Source organism: Trichomonas vaginalis, chromosome V (genome assembly GCF_026262505.1).
Source record: "Trichomonas vaginalis G3 chromosome V, whole genome shotgun sequence".
Lineage (NCBI taxonomy): Eukaryota > Parabasalia > Trichomonadida > Trichomonadidae > Trichomonas > Trichomonas vaginalis.
This window is the reverse complement of record NC_067207.1, coordinates 403,890-421,582: the sequence shown is the minus strand read 5'-3', so window position 1 is coordinate 421,582 and position 17,693 is coordinate 403,890. Positions and strand designations below refer to the sequence as shown.

The 17,693-nt window shown below is 33.2% G+C and overlaps 3 protein-coding genes across 3 annotated transcripts; 1 reads left to right on the top strand and 2 right to left on the bottom strand.

Annotated features, from left to right (window-relative positions):
- On the top strand, positions 1-207 carry TVAGG3_0256480 (uncharacterized protein; the record flags this gene model as incomplete). Its single annotated transcript, XM_051228233.1, has 1 exon — positions 1-207. The coding sequence occupies one exon, from the start codon at positions 1-3 to the stop codon at positions 205-207; it is 207 nt and encodes a 68-aa protein (XP_051097963.1).
- An 8,509-nt stretch (positions 208-8,716) lies between these two features.
- On the bottom strand, positions 8,717-9,703 carry TVAGG3_0256470 (cilia- and flagella-associated protein 58-related family; the record flags this gene model as incomplete). Its single annotated transcript, XM_051228232.1, has 1 exon — positions 8,717-9,703. One exon carries the CDS (start codon positions 9,701-9,703, stop codon positions 8,717-8,719), a length of 987 nt encoding a protein of 328 aa, XP_051097962.1.
- A 5,334-nt stretch (positions 9,704-15,037) lies between these two features.
- On the bottom strand, positions 15,038-16,024 carry TVAGG3_0256460 (cilia- and flagella-associated protein 58-related family; the record flags this gene model as incomplete). Its single annotated transcript, XM_051228231.1, has 1 exon — positions 15,038-16,024. One exon carries the CDS (start codon positions 16,022-16,024, stop codon positions 15,038-15,040), a length of 987 nt encoding a protein of 328 aa, XP_051097961.1.
- Positions 16,025-17,693: the final 1,669 nt, after the last annotated feature.

Here is a 17,693-nt window from a genome sequence, read left to right as displayed (position 1 = left end):
ATGAGATCGCCCCTTCCCACCCTGCTCTCACGAAGTTACACTCCTTGTCCACACATTCACACGCACCTCTTGCCAGCCTCATCAAGGTACTACCTTTTAGACACTCACAACACCTCGCACACACGATTTACAAACTGTAGATTTCTCAAGTTCTGCAGTTTTAGTTGCTGTGCGTATGTCCTTCACTCACTTTACTCTCTTTCTTAATTCATTAGTTTTCTCTCTCGAAAACAATATAGTTGTACGATGACCCAATTTCACACAGTGAAATCGTACTTTCTTTATCTCTCGCCTCTCACTCACACAACTCGCAGTTGATTTAGTGTAATTTCCTGAGTTTTGTCGATATTCGTTTTTCCCACTGCAATTTAAAAATTGAAAAAAATAAAAAGCAAATTTTTTATAAAAAGCATAAATGCATTCATATTACAAAGCAGCGTTAAATATTCTGCGTTCTTTGCACAGTTGGCATCAGATAATCTCCGATCGATTTGTCGACTCATAATACTCACGCACATTTTGAGATATGTTATCCTTTGTAAGTCTGATACAAACAGCTTCCTGTTTTCGACGTCTCTTAGAATTGTAATTCGTACATTCAATTTCTCGAGCTGTTACTTACAAAGAACCTTCTACGCAGTATTGTCTATCATTAATCGTCCTTCTTTCGTTTGAGTTCCTCAACAATTTCCTTAGTTCAGACTTGAACTTGACAAAGAAGAAAGTAAAATGTACCGACGTTTTTCACGAAAGAAAAACTTCCTTAAGTTTGTGCTGGATATTTATGATATGAGGGAAGCAGTTTCATTCACTACAGTATTTGTGGTTTCGTGAGTAGAAATAACTATCATCGAGTTGTGCTCACTACGGTTGAGGAAAGCATTCAAGTTTAAATGTTTCCTAGGATTCGAACTTGCTTGATTAACATATATATGAGAAAAGCAGCATCTGTGGTAAGACGATTATTAAAAACTGTAACCTCTTTCATTACGGCTGTTTCAACATTCATCTTTCCTTAAGAGCAATCGAAAACTACGATCCTCATTGTGGAAAATGGATTACCACTTAGTCATGTACTCTGAAAGATTATCGCCACATTCCTGTTCGGTAAATGAAAACGTGAATGTTTTGTGCGATATTGTCCATATAAGTTAATTCTTTCTTGTGTCATACTTCGGAACAACAAGTCACACAATGAAAATTCGTGTTCTGTTACATAGTTATTCTTGCAATATGCACGTGACTTCATTGGCAGTATATCTGTGTGTTAATAGTTGCTGGATTGTCTGATTTAAGCCCCGGCCTTCAATAGAACAAATACTTTTCTCTTTTAAATCAGACCAGATTTAATGAATGAATATTCTGTCATGAATCTGCTTTTGATAATATAGTTAATATGTTTGAATGGCAATTGATTCAATGATATTCGAGATCTCATTGCACACCACAACTTTTCATGAATATTATCAAGAATTACATTATGCTCGCTACATGGAAGTAAAATTCTAATGTTAATACCTAGTTGTAAGTTAATTTTGTTGCAGTGTATTATTTAAAAAAATAACATTGACCAGTGTATCTAAATAAATTATGTTATTTCTGGCTCATATACAATATAAATATGGATATAGACTTGGTATATATTTAATACATGCCTCACCGAATCATTTAATTGGGCACACGAGCGTTTATTTCCAATAAAACAGAAGAATATTCCCGTAAAATATTTTGGCCATATAATTTTAAAAAATGAACAAAAATCAAGAACAAAAAGCGGAAGGTACACTATTACTATCAGTTTTCAGTAATTCCAATCTGCTTGACTTCAAAATACGTATCAAAACGAATAATGAGTTAATGAATGCTGAGATATCTGAATTGACGGTATAATAAATTAGAAAGCGAAAAACTTTTCTATATTATTGAACGTGAATCGGTTTTTCTAACAAAATGAATACTCAGTTTTTTAAACATTTTTTTTTCCTTCTAAATGTTGAAATTATATCGTACTCCGAATTTCCTAGTCCAATAGTTATGATGAAGTACATTTGCTGTTTGTGATTATGTTATTATCCAAAACATAATATTATCGCCCATAAAGAAATACCAATAATGTGTAAACTTCCTTTTTTCTTCCATTTTTCTTCTCCACATATTGACAAAAACTTCACATTAGGCATAGTTTTTATTTAAGGGTATTTCTTTCGGTCCAATTTAAAGCACGTCCTCCATGGCAGCTTTATATTATGTTATTCCAAATTTGCTGGTTTTAATTGACCTAAAATGTCCTGAGGTTAAAAATAAAAAAAATTTCACATTTATAATTGTTTCTTCATATGCTGTTTGGTACCTGAACCTTCCTCCTGCATAACTATGCTTGTTGTAGTTAAATAGCTGCTTATATCTGAGCTGGATCATCTGAAGGTACCTTCACTTCCACACCAAGCACCACAGTATCATAAAAAATGAATAACCGCCATCTATTAATTGATATATCTTGGTTGTGAAGATAAATCTTAACTGATTCATGACTTTTGCAAGATTTGATTCTAGGTGAATACTGTTTTCTCTTCATAAACGTGTTTAAAAATAATAAGAAAATTGTTACTATTTTGTCAGTGAACATCTAAAGTTGCTCATAGTTCAAAATGAGGGTCTAAAATAGTTGACTTTTAGAATGCAAATTCCGCGCCCAGTTTCTCTTTTGCATTCGTTTACTACCCCCACGACACACCCAACCACCCCACCCTAAATAAGTACATTTTTACAGCAGCAATGCACATTATCCGTTCCCCAATTTTCTCAGCAATTTCTCATTAGAATCTTGTTACATCCGTGTAGAAGGATCTCGAAGATTATGTGTCTCGAAGTCCATCTTGCCGCCACTATTCATTATTTCAAAGTAATTGAGAATATTATTCACTCAGCTACTTGCTCATCAGTACGGTCTTGAGGAAAATCGAAATGAGCTCTCGAATTGGTGCTTCTGACCACATTAAAAATTTACCCAATAATATATTCTCGTTTTTCGTGCAATGTAATTATAGCTAAACTGACAGCGTTTCAAATAAACAAATTGTAAAAAAGTGTATAGTTTTTTTCATTTGGAGAAGTGTTGTTAATGTCTTGGGAACGTAACTTTCACAATTGGAAGCGGTTCAATTTAAAGCAGTCTGTGATCTCAATCTTCTTTGGCTCAGTTAAAGCAGATTTTTCTATTATACTTAGTTTTGTTTTAAAAGGCTGGTGATCAATAGCATAATGATCAGTACTAACCGTTGAGTACTGTTATGAGCGTAAGAATAATGGACGTAAGGAATAGATCAAACTTAAATATTGCAATTGAAATTTAGGATGCTATTATGCTGCAAAATAATTTCTCATATAATATATTATCTATTGATCGGATCATCAAAGCAATGTGTATCTACGCTGGTGATGACTACGTGCTTTGTTTTTTTTGGCAGTGATTTTTCTATAAGTATTCATTGATCTTTTTTAAATTTATTTTGTAAGAAAGAAGTTCAGTATGATAATTATAATTTCTTAATGTGGTGTCTATTTGCCGTTGAATTCATATAATCACTGATTTTAGAATTTATAATGTATGAAGCCTGGAAAATTTATTAAGGGCTAGAATGTACAAGCTGATGATTGCCGGGAAAAATTAGCAAAGCTGTCAAATCGGTTATTTTAAATATATTAAAAATATTAAGAAGGTTACGGAAATGGATTTGACCTGATAGAAAAGGCCAGCATTCTTCTAACTTTCCATCGACGAATTTTGGTTACATTGCGCCGAGTGTTGCTGGCGCTTTCATTCAGATACTTAAATAAAAGAAAATTTTTGTCAGTGAAACAATTAAATTGCAAGTCAATAAGAATACCCTATACATTTTAAGAGAATGCAATATCCGTCTCCAAAGCTTTTCCATTTCTCAATCTTCATGGAGAAATTGAATTAGTCTGTCTTCCCCACATATTCAAAATTGATTAGTTTCTCTCTTCTCCTTGGAGAAAATCGAAATGAGCTCATTGGGTGCTTTGACCAAATTTAAAAATTTACCAAATATGTGTTTTGTCAAGTAATAAACTGACATTTTAAATAGATAAATGTAAAAAATAGTGTATAGTTTTTCATTTTGGAGAAGTTTGTATTTTGGGACGAACTTTAAATTGAACGGTCAATTTAAAGCAAGTATTCAATTTTTTGGTCAATTTAAAGCAATCTTATATGTAGTTTGTTTTAAAGGCTTGATCAATAGCATATGATCAGTACTCGTTGAGTATGTTATGATGTTAAGAGATAATGGATAGTACACTTTAATATTGAAATTGAATTTGGATTATTATGCAATATTCTATAATATATATTATGATGATCATAAGAATGTGTTGTATGTGATGACACTTAAGTATCATTGATATTTTTTAATTATTGAAAAATTAGTATAATAATTTGCTTAATGTAGTGTGTAATTCCGTGAATTCAATAATCACTGTTTTAGAATTTATAAGTATAAGCTGAAAATGATAAGCTTAGAATGACAAGCTGATGATGCCGGGATAAAAAATAATAATCTGTCAAAATGGTTATTTTAATAATAAATAATATAAGAAGGTTAGGAAATGGACTTTGACCTTGAGAAAAAGCCCATCTTCTAACTTTCAGACGAATTTTGGTTAACATTGCGAGTGTCTGCTGCAAATCTCTGCTGAAGCAGCAGGCACTCGCAATTGTAGGCCATGGCAATTGTATTTATAGTGTTAGAATACAATTGCCATGACTTTTGTGTAATCATTTGATCTTCCTGGAAGGAGTTGCAATGGAAGCCAAACTCCACTCCATCCAGTATCAGAAAGCCAGGAAGGAAGTCTTAACCTTGAGAAAGGGCTTCCTTCTAGGCTTTCTGTGTTACATTGGATCATAATCTGTAGAGAAGGGAGTATTTGCAGATTCTGGCCTCTTATAAGGCCAGATCTTCGTATTTCATGCTTCCCAGGGCCGGATTTCTCTCCTGCCGCCATAGATCAGGACGGCATTTGAGAAAGCCGGCCCTGAGTAATGTAAGCGAGGCTCTGGCCTCTACTGAGGCCAGAGACTGTGATATTACGTCTTTCAGGGCCGAGTTTCTGCGAGAATGTCTATCATGTGGATGATCATCGCAAAACTCGGCCCTGAGGATGAATTTTGCAGGCTCTGGCCTCAGTAGGAGCCAGGGCTTGGTATTGTAGGATTCCCATGGCCGGTTTTCGCTCCTGCCGCCTGGGATAAGGGCGGCATTTGAGAAAGCCGGCCCTATGGATTTAAAGCGAAGCCCTGGCCTTTGCTATGGTCAGGGCCTGTGTATTTCTTTCTTTCAGGGCCGAAATGAGAGGAGATCGTCAATGATGTGGACGATCTCCCTCAAAATCGGCCCTGAGGATTGCATTTGTAGGCTCTGGCCTTTGCTAGGGTCAGAGCTTCGTTTGGTAAGTATCCCAAGGCCGGATTCCGCTCCTGCCGCCCGGGATAAGGGCTGCATTTGAGAAAGCCGGCCCTGGGTATTTAAAACGAAGCCCTGGTCTTTGCTGGGGCCAGAGCATGTATCTGTATGTCTTTCAGGGCCGAGTTCTTGCGAGACTGTCGACATGATCGACGATCATCGCAAAACTCGGCCCTGAGGATTGTTTTTGAAAGCCCTGGCCACTGCTAAGGCCAGAGCTTCGTATGGGCACTCTCTCGGAGCTGGATTCCTCTCCGGCCGCCCTGAATCAGGGCGGTCTTTGAGGAAACCGGCCCCGAGGATGGTTTGCGAAGCTCTGGCCTTAGCAATGGCCAGAGCTTGTGATTTTAATGAAGAGCCAAGTTCCTCTCGGATCGTGCCTAATGAGGACGACCGTCGAGGAACTTGGCTCTGAGGAGATGAATTGTGAGCTCTGGCCTCGATGAAGGCCAGAGTTTTGAATGGAATGTTTTGATGGGATGAGCCAATGCTCAGTAAGCTCGTCCCATCAAAACATTCGATTAAAAATTGAATTAAAAATTATCGTAATCACTGAAAAATTACAACAATATTTTTGAATAATATTATTATATAATAAGAATTGAATAAATTTCTCACAAAATTAAATAAAAATTTCCAAAAAATATTAGAAAATTTTAAAAATTATTGAAAAAATAACAAATTTGATAAGAAAATTAAGGATTAGAGAAATTTAAGAAATATAGAAAATGGTTATTTATTATTGTAATGGGAAATTGAGGATATTTGAGGAGTTTTATACAGAATGTGATCTTTATAATTAAAAGAAATGAAGATATTCAAGAAAGGAGTTTACAAATGCAGGGTAAAGGAACAATACTCTGCATTTGTAAACTCCTTTCTTGAATTGAAATTCAATGAATCACATTCAAGTGAAAAAGTGCAAGCTATTCGAGAAAGGAGTTTACAAATGCAGGGTAAAGGAACAATACTCTGCATTTGTAAACTCCTTTCTTGAATTAAAATTCAATGAATCACATTCAAGTGAAAAAGTGCGAGTTTTCCTAATTTACACATATAAATGCAATATAATAGCAATATCCCACTAAGCACAAATGTAATCTCAATCAAAACACATTATCTTCATAAATGTTAACAAATTTTTCTATTCACACATGTCTAATCATAAATAATTAAGTCTATTCATCATTTATCGTCTAATCAAATATAATTTACATTCTCATTGATAATTGTTATATAAAAATAACATAGATTATATTTCAAATGAGACTCTTAGAGCTTTTCTTATTTTAACATTGTAATAATATAGAATAGCATATAGATATATATGTAATAACGTATATATATGCTTATTTCTCTCATGTTTCGAAATGCAATGTGATATTGCACTCACTTTTTATAGAAATCTACCATACTCATAGGAATGATGACATATACATTTGTCTATCTATCTACGTTGTAAAAACCTTCATTAGCCCTAAGCTCAAAGTTTTTCTCATTCATTGCTTTAAATTGACCAAAAAATTGAATACTTGCTTTAAATTGACCATTCAATTTAAAGTTCGTCCCTTTGTATTTTGGATTTTGGAGGTTCTTGTTGTTATTTCTACAAATTAGATCCTTATTAAAATTGTTAATTTTTCGATCATTAGCGATGTCACAGTTTAAATTGGAAATTCTTTTTCTTTGGATAGTTCACACCCGTAAAAATATTTTTACGACTTTATTATGCGACAAAATACAGACAAATCTTGCAGTGATGAACTTTATGATACAGAACAAAGAGAAGAATAATATTCATTACTAGATGATTAAACCTAATCAATCTTCGGCATATTTAAATGCACATATTAAATTTGAAAAATGCAAAAAAGTCCAGCTGGGATCAATATTTTGGTAGTAAAGATAAATGTGACTATATACAAAATGGGACCGTATTATTTGATAATAGCAGTATCAATAATTATTATGTTTTACTTTGTTTCTATAAAGAATGCAAAGAAACTGGCGCAATTTGCATTCAAAGAACTAATAAAGTGTGTACATTACTTGAAGAAACAGTATTTACCAATTGTAGTTCCACCACAGAATATGGTGGAGGGTCTGTTTATTATAACTGCCAAGCAGATGGAGAGTTCGTCCAACATCGAACATGTTATTATGCGTCAATAGCAGAGCAAGCTATGGCATTTGCTCAAGCTGCTAAGCAATACCTTTCTAATAAAAACTATGCAATTGAAGTTTCTGTTCTTAAATGTGGAGAAAATGAAGAAAAAGGAAGTTACACATTTGGTATTTCTTTTGGCGATATATGTTTTGATAATAACAACATCACAAACAACAAATGTATTCATCAATAACTATTGGACTTTTAGGAAATTCGGGTACATATAATTTTTCAACATTTAGAGAAAACGCTCAAATTGAAAGTTTTTCGCTTTTATTTTCCTCTTCAGATTATTCATTAACTCATACAGTTTCGTATTGTAATATTATTGGAAATAAATGTGGAGCAGATAAAAACCAAGTTCTATTTTATTGTATATCCAAAACTAATTTAGATCACTGCATATTTTTAAATAACACTGCAAAATACATGTTTGGGCAAGATATAGATGGTTATAATTCGACTATTTCAGATTCATATGTTGACTCTAATTCAACCACAGGATCAGGAACTGTTATATTTAAGAATATAAAAGAAGGTTACGATTTTAATACGTTTACTCATATATTTAATGAAAACTGCTCAATAGTTTCTCATAGAATAATCTCCCTTAAATCGATTTTTCTTTCAAAGTTTGCAAAAACTGCAACTGCAGGATTATTTTCACGCAAAGTATAGATATAAATGGCAGTATTATGTCGACAAAAGTCGTTATTCTGTTCAACGGCAAAACAAATTATTTAAGCTGTTAAATCTTTTCTTTTTTATAAAAACTTTGCTTTTAATTTTTCAATTTTTAAATGAGGAGAAAACAAACCAAAAGGAAGCAATACATTTCTAATTGGATATTGTGAAATACTAATTAAGAAAAATAACATCGCAAGCAATAAATGCATAGAAATTTCATTGTATCTGGATTTGCAGGATTTAAAAATAGGCGTTTATTAGTTTTGAGAGTGTATGAAATTTTTTTAACTTCAAATGAATTCTTAATATTAAATAAAGTAAATCAAACAATTTATAAAATAACAAATAAAAAAAAACAATATAGAAATAGAAATAATTAAGCACGAAGTTCGGAGACAGTTGGTAAGAAAGGTTTGAGTGCTTGTCGTGATGGATTCCATCCTTTAGGTAAAACTTTCGAAGGACGAGAATTTGTTACTTTCGGAATTACGATTGCTTTGTTTATCTTGTTCCCTTCGATTGCAGAGATAGATTGTGCTGTTGAAGGAACTGAACTGACTGGGAATCCACCGCCAATGAACTTGGCTGTGTTTCCTGCTATTTCTTCTGTTTTTGACTGTGTTGATGACCTCATCTCGTGGACTTTCTTCTTCTCCATGAAATATGATGATTTAGTGTAATTGAGTTCACCACGAACTTCTTCAACACTCTTCTTAAGTTCATCGATGTTACTTGAGCGATCAAACAGCTCTGTTTCGATCTCTTGAAGTTGTTTCGTCTTCATTTCGAGCTGTTCTTCAAGAATTCTAATTTCTTCATCACCGTCATCTTTCGTTTGACTTCCAACTTTCCTTTGTTCGCGAACAAGAAGTTTACGACGTTCTTCACGAAGAACTTTAAGTTTGTCGATTCGATAAAGACGTTCCATAAGTTTGTTTCGGAGTTCTTGTGTCATCTTGAGGAGATTAAGAAGTTCTGGATTCGATGCTTCTAAGAAACGCCATCTGTGGATATTCATCGGCGTTTCAAGTTCATCTTCAAGAGCACGAACACGACCTTGTTGGAAAAGGATTCCTTTCTCAAGATTTCGACATTCCGTTCGTAAATAAACGGAATGTTTCGATTTGTCCATCAATTTCTTCTGTTTTTCAACTTCGGACAACAATGTTTTCTTCAATTCGTCGACTTCATGGCATTTCTGTGTGTATGTTGCTGATTCTGATTTAAGACGGCCTTCAATAAGAACAATCTTCTCTTTTAATAGATCTAATGAATAAATTCTGTCATGAATCTGCTTTTGATAAAATAAGTTATATGTTGAATGCAATTGATTCAATATATTCGAACTCATCAACACTTTCATGAATATAAGAAAAATATGGAAAAAATTTAGCAAACCTATTGAAAATATTATTATTTGAATGATACACAATTTAATTGGGACAATGTCACGCCCGTAAAATATTTTTGCCATAATAATGTTAAAAAATGAACAAAAATCAGAACAAAGGGGAAGGCTACACTTTGACTATCTCAGATTCATATGTTGATTCAAATTCAACAAATGGACTTGTTATATTTAATAATCTAACAATAAACTCATTTTTTAACACTTTTAATCATTTATTTAATGAAAATTGTTCAATAAATTCTGGAAAAATTATCACTTATAATTTTTCATATCTTTCTACATTTGTAAAAACTGCTTCTGCAGGATTAGTTCCATCAAAAAAGTAAAAAAATACGCCATCATTAATTAATATCTTAAGATATTTTTAATGATATGTTTGCATTTGATTCAGATACTTAAATAAAAAGAAAATTTTTGTCAGTGAACAATTAAATTGCAAGTCAATAAGAATACCCTATACATTTTTAAGAGAATGCAATATCCGTCTCCAAAGCTTTTCCATTTCTCAATCTTCATGGAGAAATTGAATTAGTCTGTCTTCCCCACATATTCAAAATTGATTAGTTTCTCCTCTTCTCCTTGGAGAAAATCGAAATGAGCTCATTGGGTGCTTTGACCAAATTTAAAAATTTACCAAATATTGTGTTTTGTCAAGTAATAAACTGACATTTTAAATAGATAAATGTAAAAAATAGTGTATAGTTTTTCATTTTGGAGAAGTTTGTATTTTGGGACGAACTTTAAATTGAACGGTCAATTTAAAGCAAGTATTCAATTTTTTGGTCAATTTAAAGCAATCTTATATGTAGTTTGTTTTAAAGGCTTGATCAATAGCATATGATCAGTACTCGTTGAGTATGTTATGATGTTAAGAGATAATGGATAGTACACTTTAATATTGAAATTGAATTTGGATTATTATGCAATATTCTATAATATATATTATGATGATCATAAGAATGTGTTGTATGTGATGACACTTAAGTATCATTGATATTTTTTAATTATTGAAAAAGTTAGTAAATAATATTTCTTAATGTGGTGTTCTATTCCGTGAATTCAATAATCACTGTTTTAGAATTTATAAGTATAAGCTGAAAATGATAAGCTTAGAATGACAAGCTGATGATGCCGGGATAAAAAATAATAATCTGTCAAAATGGTTATTTTAATAATAAATAATATAAGAAGGTTAGGAAATGGACTTTGACCTTGAGAAAAAGCCCATCTTCTAACTTTCAGACGAATTTTGGTTAACATTGCGAGTGTCTGCTGCAAATCTCTGCTGAAGCAGCAGGCACTCGCAATTGTAGGCCATGGCAATTGTATTTATAGTGTTAGAATACAATTGCCATGACTTTTGTGTAATCATTTGATCTTCCTGGAAGGAGTTGCAATGGAAGCCAAACTCCACTCCATCCAGTATCAGAAAGCCAGGAAGGAAGTCTTAACCTTGAGAAAGGGCTTCCTTCTAGGCTTTCTGTGTTACATTGGATCATAATCTGTAGAGAAGGGAGTATTTGCAGATTCTGGCCTCTTATAAGGCCAGATCTTCGTATTTCATGCTTCCCAGGGCCGGATTTCTCTCCTGCCGCCATAGATCAGGACGGCATTTGAGAAAGCCGGCCCTGAGTAATGTAAGCGAGGCTCTGGCCTCTACTGAGGCCAGAGACTGTGATATTACGTCTTTCAGGGCCGAGTTTCTGCGAGAATGTCTATCATGTGGATGATCATCGCAAAACTCGGCCCTGAGGATGAATTTTGCAGGCTCTGGCCTCAGTAGGAGCCAGGGCTTGGTATTGTAGGATTCCCATGGCCGGTTTTCGCTCCTGCCGCCTGGGATAAGGGCGGCATTTGAGAAAGCCGGCCCTATGGATTTAAAGCGAAGCCCTGGCCTTTGCTATGGTCAGGGCCTGTGTATTTCTTTCTTTCAGGGCCGAAATGAGAGGAGATCGTCAATGATGTGGACGATCTCCCTCAAAATCGGCCCTGAGGATTGCATTTGTAGGCTCTGGCCTTTGCTAGGGTCAGAGCTTCGTTTGGTAAGTATCCCAAGGCCGGATTCCGCTCCTGCCGCCCGGGATAAGGGCTGCATTTGAGAAAGCCGGCCCTGGGTATTTAAAACGAAGCCCTGGTCTTTGCTGGGGCCAGAGCATGTATCTGTATGTCTTTCAGGGCCGAGTTCTTGCGAGACTGTCGACATGATCGACGATCATCGCAAAACTCGGCCCTGAGGATTGTTTTTGAAAGCCCTGGCCACTGCTAAGGCCAGAGCTTCGTATGGGCACTCTCTCGGAGCTGGATTCCTCTCCGGCCGCCCTGAATCAGGGCGGTCTTTGAGGAAACCGGCCCCGAGGATGGTTTGCGAAGCTCTGGCCTTAGCAATGGCCAGAGCTTGTGATTTTAATGAAGAGCCAAGTTCCTCTCGGATCGTGCCTAATGAGGACGACCGTCGAGGAACTTGGCTCTGAGGAGATGAATTGTGAGCTCTGGCCTCGATGAAGGCCAGAGTTTTGAATGGAATGTTTTGATGGGATGAGCCAATGCTCAGTAAGCTCGTCCCATCAAAACATTCGATTAAAAATTGAATTAAAAATTATCGTAATCACTGAAAAATTACAACAATATTTTTGAATAATATTATTATATAATAAGAATTGAATAAATTTCTCACAAAATTAAATAAAAATTTCCAAAAAATATTAGAAAATTTTAAAAATTATTGAAAAAATAACAAATTTGATAAGAAAATTAAGGATTAGAGAAATTTAAGAAATATAGAAAATGGTTATTTATTATTGTAATGGGAAATTGAGGATATTTGAGGAGTTTTATACAGAATGTGATCTTTATAATTAAAAGAAATGAAGATATTCAAGAAAGGAGTTTACAAATGCAGGGTAAAGGAACAATACTCTGCATTTGTAAACTCCTTTCTTGAATTGAAATTCAATGAATCACATTCAAGTGAAAAAGTGCAAGCTATTCGAGAAAGGAGTTTACAAATGCAGGGTAAAGGAACAATACTCTGCATTTGTAAACTCCTTTCTTGAATTAAAATTCAATGAATCACATTCAAGTGAAAAAGTGCGAGTTTTCCTAATTTACACATATAAATGCAATATAATAGCAATATCCCACTAAGCACAAATGTAATCTCAATCAAAACACATTATCTTCATAAATGTTAACAAATTTTTCTATTCACACATGTCTAATCATAAATAATTAAGTCTATTCATCATTTATCGTCTAATCAAATATAATTTACATTCTCATTGATAATTGTTATATAAAAATAACATAGATTATATTTCAAATGAGACTCTTAGAGCTTTTCTTATTTTAACATTGTAATAATATAGAATAGCATATAGATATATATGTAATAACGTATATATATGCTTATTTCTCTCATGTTTCGAAATGCAATGTGATATTGCACTCACTTTTTATAGAAATCTACCATACTCATAGGAATGATGACATATACATTTGTCTATCTATCTACGTTGTAAAAACCTTCATTAGCCCTAAGCTCAAAGTTTTTCTCATTCATTGCTTTAAATTGACCAAAAAATTGAATACTTGCTTTAAATTGACCATTCAATTTAAAGTTCGTCCCTTTGTATTTTGGATTTTGGAGGTTCTTGTTGTTATTTCTACAAATTAGATCCTTATTAAAATTGTTAATTTTTCGATCATTAGCGATGTCACAGTTTAAATTGGAAATTCTTTTTCTTTGGATAGTTCACACCCGTAAAAATATTTTTACGACTTTATTATGCGACAAAATACAGACAAATCTTGCAGTGATGAACTTTATGATACAGAACAAAGAGAAGAATAATATTCATTACTAGATGATTAAACCTAATCAATCTTCGGCATATTTAAATGCACATATTAAATTTGAAAAATGCAAAAAAGTCCAGCTGGGATCAATATTTTGGTAGTAAAGATAAATGTGACTATATACAAAATGGGACCGTATTATTTGATAATAGCAGTATCAATAATTATTATGTTTTACTTTGTTTCTATAAAGAATGCAAAGAAACTGGCGCAATTTGCATTCAAAGAACTAATAAAGTGTGTACATTACTTGAAGAAACAGTATTTACCAATTGTAGTTCCACCACAGAATATGGTGGAGGGTCTGTTTATTATAACTGCCAAGCAGATGGAGAGTTCGTCCAACATCGAACATGTTATTATGCGTCAATAGCAGAGCAAGCTATGGCATTTGCTCAAGCTGCTAAGCAATACCTTTCTAATAAAAACTATGCAATTGAAGTTTCTGTTCTTAAATGTGGAGAAAATGAAGAAAAAGGAAGTTACACATTTGGTATTTCTTTTGGCGATATATGTTTTGATAATAACAACATCACAAACAACAAATGTATTCATCAATAACTATTGGACTTTTAGGAAATTCGGGTACATATAATTTTTCAACATTTAGAGAAAACGCTCAAATTGAAAGTTTTTCGCTTTTATTTTCCTCTTCAGATTATTCATTAACTCATACAGTTTCGTATTGTAATATTATTGGAAATAAATGTGGAGCAGATAAAAACCAAGTTCTATTTTATTGTATATCCAAAACTAATTTAGATCACTGCATATTTTTAAATAACACTGCAAAATACATGTTTGGGCAAGATATAGATGGTTATAATTCGACTATTTCAGATTCATATGTTGACTCTAATTCAACCACAGGATCAGGAACTGTTATATTTAAGAATATAAAAGAAGGTTACGATTTTAATACGTTTACTCATATATTTAATGAAAACTGCTCAATAGTTTCTCATAGAATAATCTCCCTTAAATCGATTTTTCTTTCAAAGTTTGCAAAAACTGCAACTGCAGGATTATTTTCACGCAAAGTATAGATATAAATGGCAGTATTATGTCGACAAAAGTCGTTATTCTGTTCAACGGCAAAACAAATTATTTAAGCTGTTAAATCTTTTCTTTTTTATAAAAACTTTGCTTTTAATTTTTCAATTTTTAAATGAGGAGAAAACAAACCAAAAGGAAGCAATACATTTCTAATTGGATATTGTGAAATACTAATTAAGAAAAATAACATCGCAAGCAATAAATGCATAGAAATTTCATTGTATCTGGATTTGCAGGATTTAAAAATAGGCGTTTATTAGTTTTGAGAGTGTATGAAATTTTTTTAACTTCAAATGAATTCTTAATATTAAATAAAGTAAATCAAACAATTTATAAAATAACAAATAAAAAAAAACAATATAGAAATAGAAATAATTAAGCACGAAGTTCGGAGACAGTTGGTAAGAAAGGTTTGAGTGCTTGTCGTGATGGATTCCATCCTTTAGGTAAAACTTTCGAAGGACGAGAATTTGTTACTTTCGGAATTACGATTGCTTTGTTTATCTTGTTCCCTTCGATTGCAGAGATAGATTGTGCTGTTGAAGGAACTGAACTGACTGGGAATCCACCGCCAATGAACTTGGCTGTGTTTCCTGCTATTTCTTCTGTTTTTGACTGTGTTGATGACCTCATCTCGTGGACTTTCTTCTTCTCCATGAAATATGATGATTTAGTGTAATTGAGTTCACCACGAACTTCTTCAACACTCTTCTTAAGTTCATCGATGTTACTTGAGCGATCAAACAGCTCTGTTTCGATCTCTTGAAGTTGTTTCGTCTTCATTTCGAGCTGTTCTTCAAGAATTCTAATTTCTTCATCACCGTCATCTTTCGTTTGACTTCCAACTTTCCTTTGTTCGCGAACAAGAAGTTTACGACGTTCTTCACGAAGAACTTTAAGTTTGTCGATTCGATAAAGACGTTCCATAAGTTTGTTTCGGAGTTCTTGTGTCATCTTGAGGAGATTAAGAAGTTCTGGATTCGATGCTTCTAAGAAACGCCATCTGTGGATATTCATCGGCGTTTCAAGTTCATCTTCAAGAGCACGAACACGACCTTGTTGGAAAAGGATTCCTTTCTCAAGATTTCGACATTCCGTTCGTAAATAAACGGAATGTTTCGATTTGTCCATCAATTTCTTCTGTTTTTCAACTTCGGACAACAATGTTTTCTTCAATTCGTCGACTTCATGGCATTTCTGTGTGTATGTTGCTGATTCTGATTTAAGACGGCCTTCAATAAGAACAATCTTCTCTTTTAATAGATCTAATGAATAAATTCTGTCATGAATCTGCTTTTGATAAAATAAGTTATATGTTGAATGCAATTGATTCAATATATTCGAACTCATCAACACTTTCATGAATATAAGAAAAATATGGAAAAAATTTAGCAAACCTATTGAAAATATTATTATTTGAATGATACACAATTTAATTGGGACAATGTCACGCCCGTAAAATATTTTTGCCATAATAATGTTAAAAAATGAACAAAAATCAGAACAAAGGGGAAGGCTACACTTTGACTATCTCAGATTCATATGTTGATTCAAATTCAACAAATGGACTTGTTATATTTAATAATCTAACAATAAACTCATTTTTTAACACTTTTAATCATTTATTTAATGAAAATTGTTCAATAAATTCTGGAAAAATTATCACTTATAATTTTTCATATCTTTCTACATTTGTAAAAACTGCTTCTGCAGGATTAGTTCCATCAAAAAAGTAAAAAAATACGCCATCATTAATTAATATCTTAAGATATTTTTAATGATATGTTTGCATTTGATTCAGATACTTAAATAAAAAGAAAATTTTTGTCAGTGAACAATTAAATTGCAAGTCAATAAGAATACCCTATACATTTTTAAGAGAATGCAATATCCGTCTCCAAAGCTTTTCCATTTCTCAATCTTCATGGAGAAATTGAATTAGTCTGTCTTCCCCACATATTCAAAATTGATTAGTTTCTCCTCTTCTCCTTGGAGAAAATCGAAATGAGCTCATTGGGTGCTTTGACCAAATTTAAAAATTTACCAAATATTGTGTTTTGTCAAGTAATAAACTGACATTTTAAATAGATAAATGTAAAAAATAGTGTATAGTTTTTCATTTTGGAGAAGTTTGTATTTTGGGACGAACTTTAAATTGAACGGTCAATTTAAAGCAAGTATTCAATTTTTTGGTCAATTTAAAGCAATCTTATATGTAGTTTGTTTTAAAGGCTTGATCAATAGCATATGATCAGTACTCGTTGAGTATGTTATGATGTTAAGAGATAATGGATAGTACACTTTAATATTGAAATTGAATTTGGATTATTATGCAATATTCTATAATATATATTATGATGATCATAAGAATGTGTTGTATGTGATGACACTTAAGTATCATTGATATTTTTTAATTATTGAAAAAGTTAGTAAATAATATTTCTTAATGTGGTGTTCTATTCCGTGAATTCAATAATCACTGTTTTAGAATTTATAAGTATAAGCTGAAAATGATAAGCTTAGAATGACAAGCTGATGATGCCGGGATAAAAAATAATAATCTGTCAAAATGGTTATTTTAATAATAAATAATATAAGAAGGTTAGGAAATGGACTTTGACCTTGAGAAAAAGCCCATCTTCTAACTTTCAGACGAATTTTGGTTAACATTGCGAGTGTCTGCTGCAAATCTCTGCTGAAGCAGCAGGCACTCGCAATTGTAGGCCATGGCAATTGTATTTATAGTGTTAGAATACAATTGCCATGACTTTTGTGTAATCATTTGATCTTCCTGGAAGGAGTTGCAATGGAAGCCAAACTCCACTCCATCCAGTATCAGAAAGCCAGGAAGGAAGTCTTAACCTTGAGAAAGGGCTTCCTTCTAGGCTTTCTGTGTTACATTGGATCATAATCTGTAGAGAAGGGAGTATTTGCAGATTCTGGCCTCTTATAAGGCCAGATCTTCGTATTTCATGCTTCCCAGGGCCGGATTTCTCTCCTGCCGCCATAGATCAGGACGGCATTTGAGAAA